The sequence below is a fragment of the Poecilia latipinna genome, unplaced genomic scaffold (assembly GCF_001443285.1).
Source record: "Poecilia latipinna isolate Pla-1442-1.1 unplaced genomic scaffold, P_latipinna-1.0 Scaffold192, whole genome shotgun sequence".
Classification (NCBI taxonomy): Eukaryota; Metazoa; Chordata; class Actinopteri; order Cyprinodontiformes; family Poeciliidae; genus Poecilia; species Poecilia latipinna.
The window spans coordinates 188,026-202,684 of NW_015112808.1; the positions used below are offsets into that span (position 1 = coordinate 188,026).

Sequence of the window (14,659 nt, forward strand, 5' to 3'; positions counted from 1 at the left end):
AAGGTAATGCCAATTAATCCAGTTTGTTTCGTCAAACGGTTGAAACAAGTCCACACAGCACAGGACTTAAGGAGCATCTTGTATGTGATCGCTCCGATCACATACAAGATGGCGGACGCTTTTACGTCTCATGGACTCAGCGCTCCAGGAGGGGTCTACGTATATGATGTCTATGGTTGCTCCCGCTAATAGCCCGGAAGATCTTGTGAAATTCGATTAAAAATCTTGAAATCGGTAAGAAAAACAATACTAGAACAGCTTTGGATAATATATAATTCAAAATAGTAAATTCGTTTTTATTAAATCACAGAAAGCTTCCGTTGTGAGTGGCTGAAGCCCGTTGAGCATCAGTGAGTTACACACGCTCTGTTAGCATTTAGCTCAATAAATTCACATCCCATGTAAGTGTGTGGTATCGGCATTAGTCATTGAAGTGACTTAACTTCCGGAGTGGTTTAAGGAAAACTGTCAATGTTAGCTTCTCCAGTAGTGCTAAGATAGTTTCTACTGTGCATTTTAATTCATATTAAAGGGGAAGTATTATGTAATATTGACTTTTTTGAGCTTTACATCATGCTATAATGTTATGCCGTCATCAAAAACATACTTGGAGTGTCGCCTTGATTCTTTCATGCATTCAGCTGTGAAAAACGCCTGGACCTGTCGCTGCCTTTGAGGACAAAAAATCCTCCTCGGAGCTGCAGTTTCCAAGCATCCGAGCATCTGCTTCACAGAGCAACCCTCGCTCAGTGACTCCCGCACTCAGTTCCTGTAGACTAGCCAGCAGAAATTAGCAAACACTTGGTGGAACTGCGCATCTGCTGAGCTATGCTACTTCTTCTAAGAAGCTACTGGTGCAGTGCTGGTAAAAACATTGTAAAGGGTTAATAGAGGAGTGATGACTTCCTGATGAAGGCAGAGTTTCAGAAAGAGCAGGAGACAGAGGCCCAAATTCAAGATGTTAAATTACAAAGTCAAATTTCTTTAAAGTCATATTTGATATATTTAGCATTTTTATAACAACTGAAGGTACAATGGCTACTTGATGGTGCTATAAAATGATACAATGTGGCTGGGAAACACATAATACTGCCCCTTTAAAGTATATTTAGTGTTTCAACTATTCAAATAGAAGCATTTTTGTGGGGATTTAAAATGTTTGAAGAGCTTAGCTCTTTGCGAGTGGATACTGGGTATCCACTGCCTTCGCTTTGCATTATATATATTCAATTTATGTGAAGTAATAATAAAAGAAAAATTAAGAGCAGCATATTTGAGCTAATGTATTTTTTAAAAGGACATTTTGCTTGCCGGAGATGATGTAGTTTTGATTGCAGAAATGCTGAACATCGATTCCTTTCATCTGCTTCAATCTCCAGTTTTTTTTTTTTTTTGACCGTGTCGTCATGACAGCCGAACAGACAGCCGCGACGGAGTCTGAAGTATGTCCCTGCAGTCAGGACTCAGAGAAACGCAAAATATGGCCTCTCTAATATTCCCCCTGCAGACTTATCTGTGCCACATTTCCATCAATTTCTATTTCCCCTTGAGCTCACGCTGCTGTGACGGAGAGAAAAAGTGGTTTGAACGTCCCCGTCAACCAATCGCCGATTTTTTTTTTTTTTTTTTTTTCTCCCTGCCACATCACCAACCAAGGTACGGGATTCGCCATTTTGCAGGAGTACCCATCTTCCCTTTCCAATGAACCCTCCCCAGTTTATGTTTTTGCTCTGCAAAGAGTGTCAGGGAGAGCACATTACCGCTATTCCTGTAACACAAATAGAGCCCTCTTTCCCTAAACTGGAAGCACTTGTCTATCATATTACCACATGAGCCTCACACACAGCTTGACCCAGTGTTAAGTGTCCGCGCTAAATTTCATTGCCTCCATCTCCTGGAAGGCCTGCCAATATACTGGCAGTGAATTCCTGGAGGAAAATAAATGGCAATAAAAAAGAGAAATGATAGCCCCTGCAAGCCGATAGGAGAGGAGCTTTTTTTTCTCCGACGCCTTTTTTCCATACCGCTCTTTATCGAGGCAGTCCGGTCGGCGTTGGGAGCTGTGATTTTGGCACGCCGTCGGGCCTCTTTAGTTGGCTCAGAGTTTAAAAGCCAATATGGAAGGAACTACACCGAAGCATGTATGGGAAGAGCGGGGGATTCATATAATTAATAGGATGCATATTTTCTCTGCGCGGTTATGAGTTGACAAGCGCTCAGGCGGGGCAGCCGTAAGTGTGATCACTCTCAGTTTTCGGCGCCCTTCTGGGAAGACGTCATGTAACAATATCCGGTTGGTCTAATTTTTTCCTGGCCCGCACCGGGAACGTTGGGGAAACGTCACCCGGGGAATTAGAGGCATGTAAAGTGGGCTGCAAGGTTATTTTACTGCCACGCTGGGCTACTATAACAAGTTGTTCGGATATGATCTGAGAGAGTAGAAGTCCCCCACTGCTCTTATATTCTCCCCCCCCATCCCACCACCGCACATTTTTTTTCCTCTCCACCTGCTCAGTTCATTATTAAATCAGGGAATTGTCCCCATAACTCAATCCACTCCACTACTACATTATATGACCATTTGTGAGGAGGGTGATTGCGATGCGGGGCGCAGGATGGATGTTAAAAGCATATTGATTTGTCTGTAATGTCGTCATAGATCAGAGATTTATGGGGATGTATAAATGCAGCCGCAAGCTTTAGTAGCCTCCAGCCCGGGGTTGGAGGAAATGGAGTCCTTAGTATGACTGATGAGATAAAGACAGTGCTCTCAACCGCGTTTACCCCCCTCTCCCTTTCTTCCCCCTCCCACTTCCCACCCTCATGAGCCTCCATTTCCCCAACGCCTCCTGCTTCTCAGGATGCTCTCGCCCTGCAGCTGTGGGTCCATATCTTTGGCTCCAAATTCCAGCACAGCCCTCGAGAGAGAGCCTCTTCATTGGCTTGAGAAGGGTTGGAGTGGGTGCATGTTAGCAAGTCATCACTCGTAAAATGTTTTAGCAAAGGCTAGCTCGACGCAGCACGTCGCATATGGATGCTGCAGAATTAAACAAAATGGAGGTTCGCTTTCTCACGTGTGTAGAGTTAAATTAGTTATAAATAGTTTTTCTTTTAATCAATTTCATCAAAGAAAGAATCAATAAAATGTCCATATCGCCCGCTCCTAGGGCTAGTACCAATAGCCCAGGCTAAGAGCAGGTCCTGAGTCTTTTAAATTGACATTTTGACTCTAATAGCAGCCCACGTGACATCCATGGTTCAAGTACAGAGACGAAACAAGCCAAATTGAGGTTATAATCACAGTCGGAGCTCTGTGACCTCTTTGCCACACTAAGGGAACAGCAAACAAATCTGTAACAGTGCGAGCCAAGCACTGATGCTCACTGACAGGCTGTGAGCGAGGGTGGCAGAAAGGGTTATGGGTGACAAGAGCGTCAGGCGGGGCGCCTGTCTGTGGAAGTTAAAGCAGCTGGGCCTTGGGGGTGAGCAGAGGGAGGCAAAGTGCAGGGTCACCATTGGGCCATGCTGTTAGGCTCACCCACGCAGCCACTGTCAGAAAGATGACAGAGGGCCCGATGTCAACCCCCGTGCAGGCCCTGACTGTCCCGCGGCCCCCATTTTCACATTAGTCTTGTCAGATAAGGCCGGCTGTGAGATAAACAGGCCCAGCAGTTTCCAACTGCTGTTGTCAACCAGCCTAAGGTGGCGTTGGTGGATGGGGCTCACTGTGAGGCTGATGTGATGTGGAGGCTGGCAGGGACATAATTAGCAAAGCTTAATGCGGCCCTAACGTTTCGCATTGCTCTGTCCTCGGGCCGAGGGGGAACATCTGCAGAAAGTCGAAGGAAATTCTTTAAGTTCGTTTTTAACCGTTTGCTCATTAAGCTCTCCTTCGCTGGTGTGCAGGACCTCTGAAGACGGCGTGAGGGGAAATATTCATGGTGTGGTGCGGTAGAAGCTGAGGGGATCTGACAGTTCTGCTGGAAACACACAATTTATTAGCAGCAACAGAGCTTCAGCAGTGGATTATCTATAAAACTTTCATGGTTCTCCCTTAGTGGCAAGCAGCCATAAAACTTCCCAAATGAGGGACTTGTTAATTTACTTGTTAGAGCAAATTAAAAATTTATAAGCGCTTTTAGGTAAATGAGATCCTCTTTCATTGCTGCCCTAGTGGGGATTCTTCCTGCCAGATCCTGCGAGGACAGGTTAGCTGTTGTGAAAGCCGCAGAAGAACAATAAAAGCCGTTAAATTGTTCCAGGTTTTATTACCGCCGAGCTCCGGAGCTGCTGTTGCGCGTAACTAAGGGAAACCAGGAGCTGATGGCAGCAGAATCCCACTGAGGCGAGTAGAAAACTGAGGCCAGTTCTCTCCCCCTTTTTTTCTTTTTTTTTTTTCCTCTGTGGGATGAAGGCGGAGGAGGGGTAGGGCGGGGTATCCGCTGTAGATTGGTTGTGTACGACTCCATTTAAAAAGGCCTTTGTGGTTCAAAATGTTAGCAGGCCTACTTTTGTGCTTGATTGCATTGGGGCTGTAGTGCAGCCCTTGAGAATAGGTCAATACACTTGTAAAATTCCACTATGGCAATGGTGAGCACTTTTCAGTAAGTGAGAAAATAATTGACTCCACATGCTCAGGAATATGTTGTAATAGCTGTTTTACAGCACCTCTCAAGGTAACGCTGCTAAATTAGATATTTCATCTTGCCTTTTGTCTCAGAACGTACAACTGTGATCATTTGGGACAAACGTTATTGCCTTTTTTCACTTTTGTTTTGCTCGCATTGCAACAGTACGGCTGAAAAACGTAGCACGACATTTAAACGTTTCACATCAGTTTAGCGATAATTATTGATATTGATAATTATTGAATTTTTTTGATGTTTTTATAAATGCCTGAAATACTGCTAAGCTGATGGTGTGACATTTCCTGTTTTATCCACAGTTTCACGCTGCGCCACTATTTATTTTTAAGCAGCGATGACGTACGGTGGCAAAACCTGAAACTGCTGCTGCGCAAGTTACTCAACAGGTTGTTGCTAGGTAACCAGTGAGTGAGTGAGTTAGTTGATGCCACCCACCTTGCTTAGCTGGCCGTGAGAGGTTGAGTAGCGAATGCCTTTGCTCTGCCTACATCTCCCAGAATGCTGTGCAGTTATGTATCAGAGTTCAGTGAGTATTCTATTAAATATTAAATATTCTGTCAGATGTATTATGTATTGATATTGATCATGTGTGTATCGTGATATACATTATTGATTTATTGTCCAGCCCTACTATGGATGTGTGTTTTTTACATGTGAGGTCATAAAAAATACACGTGTTGGTAATGCTTGCATGCCTGGACCAAGTACTGATAGGATTTTACATGTAGCCATAGTAGTATTGCTTTCGTGCTGTGTGTACATATAGTAGCACATTTTATTCTGATAGAAAAGTCCTGCTGATGGGCAAGGAAGGAGCTGTCAGCTTTTGTTTGTATAGGCTGAGTGAATAAAAGAGTGCATGGGTGAATCTACAGCAGTGCGTAGGAGAGGAACTGTCCGTCCTCTGATATGTCGCAGGAAAACTATTATATAGCAGTATAGTGGATTTGATGTAACGTTTTAGTACCTTAAATGTGATTTTTTTTTTTTGTTTGTTTGTTTTGTATGTTTTGTACTTGTTGTACCTCAGCAGTCCTGAAAAAAATTGCTTTCGGGGATCCTTCATGGGCTTTAATATCTAAAAACTTATCTTAACTTAAATGACTTAAAAGTGTAGTGTTATGTAAAATTGACTTTTTTTTTTTTTTTTTTTGGTTTTTACAGCTTGTTATATTATCATTCCATCATCAAAAACATTCCTGAATTGATTATTTCATGCATGTTTGGGAAACACTGTAGTCTCTCACGGCAACCATTTAGCTGTGCAAAACGCCTGGGTGGACCTACCGCTGTTTTCAAGGCGCAGCTCCGACTAGGAGCAGTTTCCAAGCTTCAGAGCTTCCGCCCTTACAGTGCAGCCCTCCCCCTGTGGCTTTCTCACTCAGCTCCTTCAGACTAGCCGGCAGCCATTAGCAAACACCTGGTGGAACTGGGGATCTGCTGAGCTCATTATATGAGCTAACATGCAGTGCAACGCTCATAAAAATGTTGCTAAAGGGTTGATAAAGGAGTGACTTCCTGAAAGTTTTAGAAAGAGCAGGAGTTTTTAAAGAGACTGAGGACCAATTTCAAAGCATTAAATTATGAATTCTTTTAAGTCATATTTCATATACAGCCTTTTTATAACAACTGAACATTGTGATTGTGCTCTAATTGTTTTTTTCTGCAGTTACACATGGGTTGTTTTATTTATTTATTCATTTTATTTAAGTGTTGCTAACCCGATCTAAGTATGATAACTAGATACCCGACTGACAAAACTACAAGGGATTATGGGCTTGTAGTCACAACCTGTGAGGTTGTAGTCATGACTACAACCTCACAGGTTGCATCTTTAAAGTAAAATTGCACTGACAAATTGGTTCGTTTTCAGCTCTGACCAAAGTGGGTACTGTGACAGAGTATAAATGACATTATTAGCTCTTTTCAGCATCAGTGAGGTGTTTTAAATTATAAAGGTCAATATGTTGAGGCATGTTCATTTAGGCCATAAAATACTTTTAGCAGATAGTAAGAAGGTTGTTAAATTCAGACAGTTTTAAAACTTGGAACGCTGTGAAAAATGTGAACTCAGGCAAAAAGTATTTTTATTTCTTTCTTTATTTCTTCTTATATTATACTGCAGCACATAATTAGAAACTGGAGAAAAGTAGAGTCATAATTTGTAGGTCTAACCTTGACAAATCCAATGATTACAAATCAGCTACTTGAATCTTCAAGAAAGTATTACCAGAATGATTTCCATTATCATTTTTTGGCCTATTCAGTGCATCTACTTCAAATATACCGAAGTCAACAAAGCAGCAGCGTTGAGTGAAGCAAATTCGGCTTTGTTAGTGGAAGTTTACCATGTCCTTAATAGTAAATTAAACGCATTATTGTTTATTAGTAGAAAATGAATCTATTATTTTCAACTGTATTATTTCTAATTTCATATAATATTAAGAATACACAGTTTCCCTTTAAATGCAATAACCTGCTACTTGATTTCCTTTGCATTACTTCTTGTGCACAGCGTCCCTACACACACGTCTCGTCTCTCCACCGTAATTTACCTCGGTGAAGTGCACTGGTGTTCATTACAGAAGGTTTAAAACTGAAACTAAGTTTAAAAGGCCGTAAAAAGTATGCCTTCCATGCTGTTTCAAGTGGGAGTGATCAAATGATCCCAGATCAGGTCACAGAGACGGCCCCCCAAGGCCCCACATGGTGGTTTCTCATTTAGATTTATCACCAGGCAGCAGGTCATTAAATTTCAGCTTCCCCGTTTGATCGTACTGACCAGCACCATTCCCTCCATTTGCTTAAGACATCCATTAATCACACCGTAAAAAGAAATGAATCCATCAGATGAAGTAAAAAAAAAGAGAGAGAGAGAGAGAGAGAGAGAGCAGATGAGGGAGAGGGGGGAGGGGGTGGGTGGGAAACACACACACACACACACACACACACACACACACACAATTCTCTGAAGTAATTTAAAGGAGCTCAGGGGGAAATTAAAGGGAACAAGCTGGGGGATACGTTTTCAAATAGCTGTGTAATCAGGTCCTGAGCTATGTAATAGCCCCGAAAGATGAGCCGCTCTTTATTGGAATGTCTTTATTAGACATGTTCTTCAGACATTACATACAGCTGAATAAATGCGAGATTTCTGATTTCATGGACTCCTTTCCCACTGATAAACCAAGACACAGATGGTGTGATTATGTGGTTTTTCTGCAGCAGAGCCTAGTTTGATTCCACATTGATTAATAAAACACAAATGTCTACATCTCTCCCTTTCCCTCTCCACCCCTCCACCCCCACACTTACTTGATTATATCTTTTATAAGCCTAGCACATATGAGTTCAGTTCCTGGCAGAGAATTTTTGATGGAACAGTCGGTAGCAGCTTTTCTTTGTCTGCGCGGATTCATAAATGCATGAGTGTGCTGGCGCGCACTACTCATTGTTGTCAACAGGGACACCGGTTGGTTAATAAATATTATAGGTCAATGTGTTTTGATGAAGGAGCCTGAGACTGGGGGCGCAGGCGGCATCCCTCGTGCTTTCTTCACGGATCAGTTCAGAGGCCAGGCTGGCTGAGATATTGTTCCCGTTTTCCCCTCGAAGACTTTTCTCCTGTCGCTTTGGACAAAATGGCATTTACACCCGTGTCGCACTACTTTGTGTCTGCCTGTCCTTTCATTGACGTTGTAAGGCACTTTGTCGTGGAAAAATAACTCTCTGGCAAATTGGATCACCACATAAGTGGTATTTGTGAAGTCGTGACAAAAATTCGTCTCAGTTCGCACCATGCTACCCTGGTAAAAACAAACAAACAAACAAACAAACAAAAAAAAAAAACAGCCCTTTGTTCTACGCTTTGCTTCGTACGGAAGTTCTGGACTCTCCGCTATTGATTGCTTCCTGAAGGCGTGGACTCTGATGAGGTATTCGCTAACGCTTGCCTGCGACTCATGTAAAGCGAAAGTTTGACGCTATGAAGCTTGCCAGAAATTGCCTGCAGTGTGAACAGCCATCGCCCTCTGCAAAGAGAGAAATGCTGAGCTGAACAAGATGACTGTTAATTCAGTATTTTGAAGCATGGCCGACATAGACTGAACGACTTCGTTCACTTCTTCTGCTGCCATTGTTAAAACTACAGGTGGACTATAATTTATTGGAGCAATAAATGCCGGTCATAGGAGTTTGCCCTGCAATTAGTGGGTCGCCGCTTTGACGCTCCGTCCTGTCCATGTCTGTCTTTGTGACCCTGGATGAGACACAAGCCAAGGACACTCAAATAGAGGATTGAAATCTCAATTTCCATCAGTCAGCTGTTCCTGAAATAGAGGTAAACAGTTGAGATGGTGATGTTACTACAAAAGTAATAATGTTCCCCTTCAGAATACCACAGCCTTGATCCCAACATTCATGCACTATTCACATCAGAATCACATGTTAAGGATACACATACTTAAAGCTCGTTAAGACTTGATCCTCCACAATATCAGTAAAAAGGAAAGTGTGAAGCAGTTCTTCAGGTACAAAGATAACCTGTTTCTGGTTGAATGTCTTGTATTGAAGCTACTTAGTGCTTCTGAAGCTCAGAACAATGCTTGACATCCCTCCCTGCATGGCCTCTTTTGTCTTAAAGCGTGCCTTCCAAGCTTTTTGCACCATGTGGACACACGATCACAAGCCTTCTCAAACTTTCACACACATTAAAACGGGCCCACCAGGCATTCCCAGTGCTGAGATTCTCTTATCACATTCGACACTCCGGTGAATCCACCAGTCCTCCACCCATCATGCAGTTCTCCCAAGGAATGGGATTCCTTTCACACCACTAATGGCTACAGAAAAGGGAACATTTTCATTTTAATTATCTGCTCAGCTCAAGGGTTCCTTTGGTATTCCCTTGCCTTGTGCCCTTTCATCATGTTAAATTATTGCTGATACCTGGAAGGAGACTAGCGAAGGAGAGGTGAAAACACACATCCGCCCAAACACACACGCTCTAGAGCTTTGGTCGGTTTGTGCAGACGACGGAAAGGGAAGTTCTACTGATCCGTGTGAGCAGCATTGCAGTCTAGATTCCCAATGTTTCATATTTATATCCGTTTACATTTGCAGCCACAAACCGGGGATTTATCTAATAAACCAACACTGAGTGATGCTTGTTTGTAAAGTGGACGGAAAATAATATAGTTCATAACACTTTTTACAAATAAAAATCTGGAATCTATATGAAGTGTTTCACTTGGTGAAACCGTCACCAAGCGGCGTCGTAATTTCAGTGCATATTTTATTATATGTAAAAAAAAAATTATTGAAAGAATATTGTTTTCAATAGTATTTGAAAATAATTCAGATATTATTTTAATTTATTGACCGAGTCTGTAGTTTTGTAAGGCATTATAAGTGGCTCAAAATGCAAGCATTTTCTGTGCTTTGTACTAAAGCCAACACGAGAGCCAGGAATTTGGCTCGTCTTTAAGAAGCAGCATGGACATCAGTTGTAGTCCAGTCCCCACGTCCTCCTGTTGAACCCTGCACTCCCAAGAGTTCGCCGTCGTTCCTCAGACTGTGTGAGGCCGCAGACGCTGCCAGATTGGCCGGTCCTTCCCCTTTTTTTTTTTTTTTTTTTTTTTTTCTTTTCCCTTCCCTTCTCATCATTTAGCCGCATCTCGAACAGCGTACGTAGAGGATGGCACTCGCCGGGCTCCTGCTGCCTCAGCATGTGGTGTCTGCTCGGGAAGGAGAGTGGCTCCGTTTGAAGGTTCCGGAGGGGTCTTTGTCCCCCGTTCCCTCTTCCGTGGGCCGAGAAGAGTCGCATACTGAGAGATCAGATGGCGTCAATCGTTGCCAAGCGCGGCGACGTCGACTGAACAGGCTCAGAAAACATGACAGATTTACAGAGACAGCGCTGCAGACCCTGCCAGTTCTCCCATATTCATGAGCTGACTTCTGTGGGACGTCTTGCTGAGCCAGAGCTGTGCATGTAGATAATTCAGAATGCAATATTAACAGTTTTAACCCTTGATTGCCTTGTGTGTTTTTTTTTTTTTTTTGTCTTTGTAGCTGAAACCTGGGCAGAACAACGGCAAGGACAGCGACAGTGAGAGCGCGAGCGGCGAGTCCAAGCCTTCCATCAGGAGCAGCTCCAGAGACAGACTGACAGATGTGAGTACCTGAGCCGACACGCTGCCGGAAAATCACAACCTCACTCGTACGCAAGCATGTATGACGGATCTTTATGTGGATCAAAGAAAAAATAAATGTGGCCACGGAGGATTTCATTTCTCTAGATGAATTTCTCATAGGACTGGACAATAAATCAATAACGACACATGTCGTGATGCAGAGTTTACCCCAGAAAGCCTGGCGGTGAGGGCGGAAAGGCAGTCATCCAGACGCCCATCGTGTTTTTGATTTAAAAGATGTTTAAAGTTGGCAGGAAATTTCAAAATATGCCTAATAATTGTTGCTTGAAGACATTATTAACAATACCTTAACACAAACTATGAGAAAAGCAAACATTGAAAAGCACAATTAAAATATCAATTCTTTACACTTAAGTTGTTAAGCGTCCAAATTTTTTTTACTCTTTTTAACCTCGACTTTGTCACTTTATTCACTGAAGTTGTTAGCATGTTGACCGCTAAAGACAGGAAGTGGCTGCAAAAAAAAAAAAAAAAAAAAAAAAAAAATTTTTTGAAATGGAAAACCCCTGGTGTTAGACGCGTGATAATAGATAAAACGTCTGATGGAATATACAATATTCAACATAAAGGATATTCACTGAACTCCAATCCAGAGCTGCACATAATTCTGTGAGATGTAGGCAGAGGAGAGGCTTTAACCACTCAGCAGCTGCGTCCGAATTCAGGGTCTGCATCCTTCGAAGGACTGGTCTACGTAGGACGGGTCCTTCGAAGGCCGGCAATAAACTGAGACCGGAAGAAAAATATCTGTGGATTCGGACAGGTCTAGCCTTCACCAACTGTCCCCGCCCCCACCTCAGCGTAACTCATGTTGCCAAGCAAAAATTAAACAATTGATGTCAGTAATTATTGAAATCGACTGATATGAAACACTTACATTGTGATAAGTTTTTCAGCCATAGCTGTCCAGCCCTAATTTCACATATTTAAAAGGAGAAAATCTCCTATTTTCTAAAATGTCCAAAAGTTGTGAAATTTCAAGAACGAAATTACATTTTCCATTTTCATCATACATCTACAATATTGAAACTATAACGTTCTATGACACTGTGAAGGGAAAAAACTCTCTTAAATTAAAACTCTTAAATTAATTAGGAAAAGAAACTGTATGTCAAGTGTTTTTTTTTTTTTTTTTTTTAACACTCGTAAGTAAAATAAATAAATAAATAAAAGCCATACCTTCTCTAGTGCGCATCTTGATATGTTGCAGAGTGTAAGTGGAACATTCTGGGCTCTTTTTGTGCATCAGAACATCTTCTGGCTCCAGAGAGATGATCTGCAGGAAGAATCACTGCAAATCTCTGGCTCTCCGATATCTTTGAATACCTTAGCTTAAATGTATTACATTTAAATAAGGAAAATTTACCTCTTTTTTTCTCAAAATGTTGAGTTTTCAACATTTCAGCTGTTAATTTCTTGTAGATATGTGAAATTATTCCAGATTTTTGTTGTTATTTTCAACGTAAATATATTCCTGCGTAGCCACATCATTAGGTTTCCTTTATCTACAACAAAGTCTAAATTAAAATCGCTCAGAAGCTGCGTGTTCCTATAAAAACAGGAACACATATTTATACTAAAATGTAGGTTTGGTGTATTTTTTTGCCAATTTTTTTTTCCACACTCTATAACACAACACACATAACCAACAGTAATAGGAAGACAGCCGTTACAAATTCTGCTAGACTTTTATAAAACTGTAATGTCTGCTGCCGTTCTCCCATGTTGCACAGAAAAGAAGGTAAGTTGTGTCTTTTTCATCACTCAACTATGGAAACAGTACAACTATGTAACAAAGCCATCATGTTTTTCACATTTCTATCCTGGGAAAAGGGATTTCTGGTTATGATATGACCGCAATATTTGATGTATATGTACAGAACACTTTTTAGTTGTGGTTCTTGTGAGGCCAGATCATCATTTCTTTCAGATATACAAAAAGGCTGAAGACTCTTGGTGATGTTTCTTCCTTGTTTGCATCATGTATATGTGTTCCTGTGTATATTTCTCATGTAAAACAGCCTGAATCCCAGACTCTCTCCGACCTCTTTGATGCTGGCTAACATGCTGCATAAGCAGAGCACTGAAAACATGGCAAAATCCAGCTGCTGGAGCTTCAACAACGAATCTAACAGTAGATTCTGCTGCAGCATTTCCTGCTTCAGGAATAGCACACTGAATCCAGACAGAGTAAAACATGGATTACCATATTAGATTTCTGTCTCTATTGAGTTTACCCACACTTGGTACGTTTTTATTAGAGAAGCTGACTCTTTTTTCCACTTTATTTTGTAGGAAAATCCACTAGGTTAGGGTGCAATAAAACCATCAAGATATTAGTGCAGTGAAAGCTTGAGTGATGGATATTTTTCTATTGTGTTTTTTTCAACTATTGAAATCTTTTTAAGTGTTTGGTAGAATTATCTTTTAAACTGACTTTAGTTTCCTTCCACAAGCTTTTCACAATAGCTTTTTGGCCCATTCCTCTCTCTGAAACACAAACTCCTTAAGCGATGGCCACCCCAAAACGTTGACCTCGGTGACCTCAACCACTACTGGTGTATTTTGGATCATTGTTAGTTTGTACCCAAGCTTTAACTTCGTGGCTGATTTCTTGGAATGTTCTTTCCTTATATTTTTTAGTTTCCTCCAAATTAAATTGGATTTGCAAACTGTAATCTGGCTTTTTTTTTTCCCATTTCGCTTTTGAAGTTATGGCTTCTTCCTTACTGAATGGGCTTTCAGCCTATATAGGCTGTGGTTTTACTGTGGATAGTGACACCCTTACACCAGCGTTAGCCAACATCTTCAAAATGTGATTATATCAAGTCCTAACTGAACAGGAAAACAGAAAAGTTCAGTCAAATTTAATGTCAGATGAGGGAAACAGGTTTTCCCCTTTTTTTTATTAGGGATATATAAATAACTGATTTCAACTTCATAGCACAAAAGCAAATATACATGCATGAATTCCTTATGAATATGCAGAAGGGTAACAATGAGGAGAGTAGAGCAGCTGTGTGTCCCTCCACCAGATCCCGAGATTTAAGGTCAGCGGACTCCTGGGACATTGGGAGCTGGCCTTCTGTCTCTACTCCTCGATTTGCGTGGAAAACACAGCGAAGAGATCAGATATCTGGCCATAATTAAAGCTGCCAGTCGGGAGGCGAGCTCGTCTTTGAGGAAGACATGGCCGAACAACTGAAGCAAAACGGATTCTGCGTGTAGCTTTACAGTGCTTGACTGGGCATGAAATGAAATAAGTAATTTGATGTTGACAACAGAAATTGAAATGATACTTGCTGATTTTTGTGGCGACGGTGCAGCTGCATTCCAATACGAGTCGAGCGTAAAGCACAGCTTTTGCAGAATGCTTGCAATGATCTGAGCCTGACTGATATATGGAATGATGAAGCGTTTACTGTCGGTTCTATGTAACTGAAAACGTCTTCAGCCAGAATTATCACCACTGTTTTTCCTCTGTGAACATGTTGATCTAATTTAGTTTAATACAGTACATAATTTGTTCTCCTACAAAGATTAGAGATTGGTTACAGTGATTAAAAATACTGATAACTAGATTTTCAGGAGGCAGCATTTAGCTTTAATTTGCTCCGAGTTGATACTAGCTCTTTAGCTCATATCCAGATATATTTTAACTGGTTAAACGTTGATGTTTTCATCCTGTTCTGGTTTCCTCAGTCTCTGGTTACCTTCATGTTAATATTCAATAAATTACTTCTCTTCAAATCACATTTTAAAAGGAACAGGCTTGCCAAGGGACTAGCAAAAACAATTAGC

The 14,659-nt window shown here is 41.5% G+C and overlaps 1 protein-coding gene across 12 annotated transcripts in view; it reads left to right on the top strand.

Moving 5' to 3' along the window:
• Positions 1-14,659, top strand: part of auts2a (activator of transcription and developmental regulator AUTS2 a) — a 360,916-nt gene that overhangs the window by 133,518 nt on the left and 212,739 nt on the right. For all 12 annotated transcript variants that reach the window (XM_015030771.1, XM_015030777.1, XM_015030775.1 and 9 more), the window contains one exon: positions 10,716-10,817. In XM_015030771.1, the coding sequence (XP_014886257.1) occupies positions 10,716-10,817 (102 nt within the window). The remainder of the gene's footprint in view (positions 1-10,715; positions 10,818-14,659) is intronic.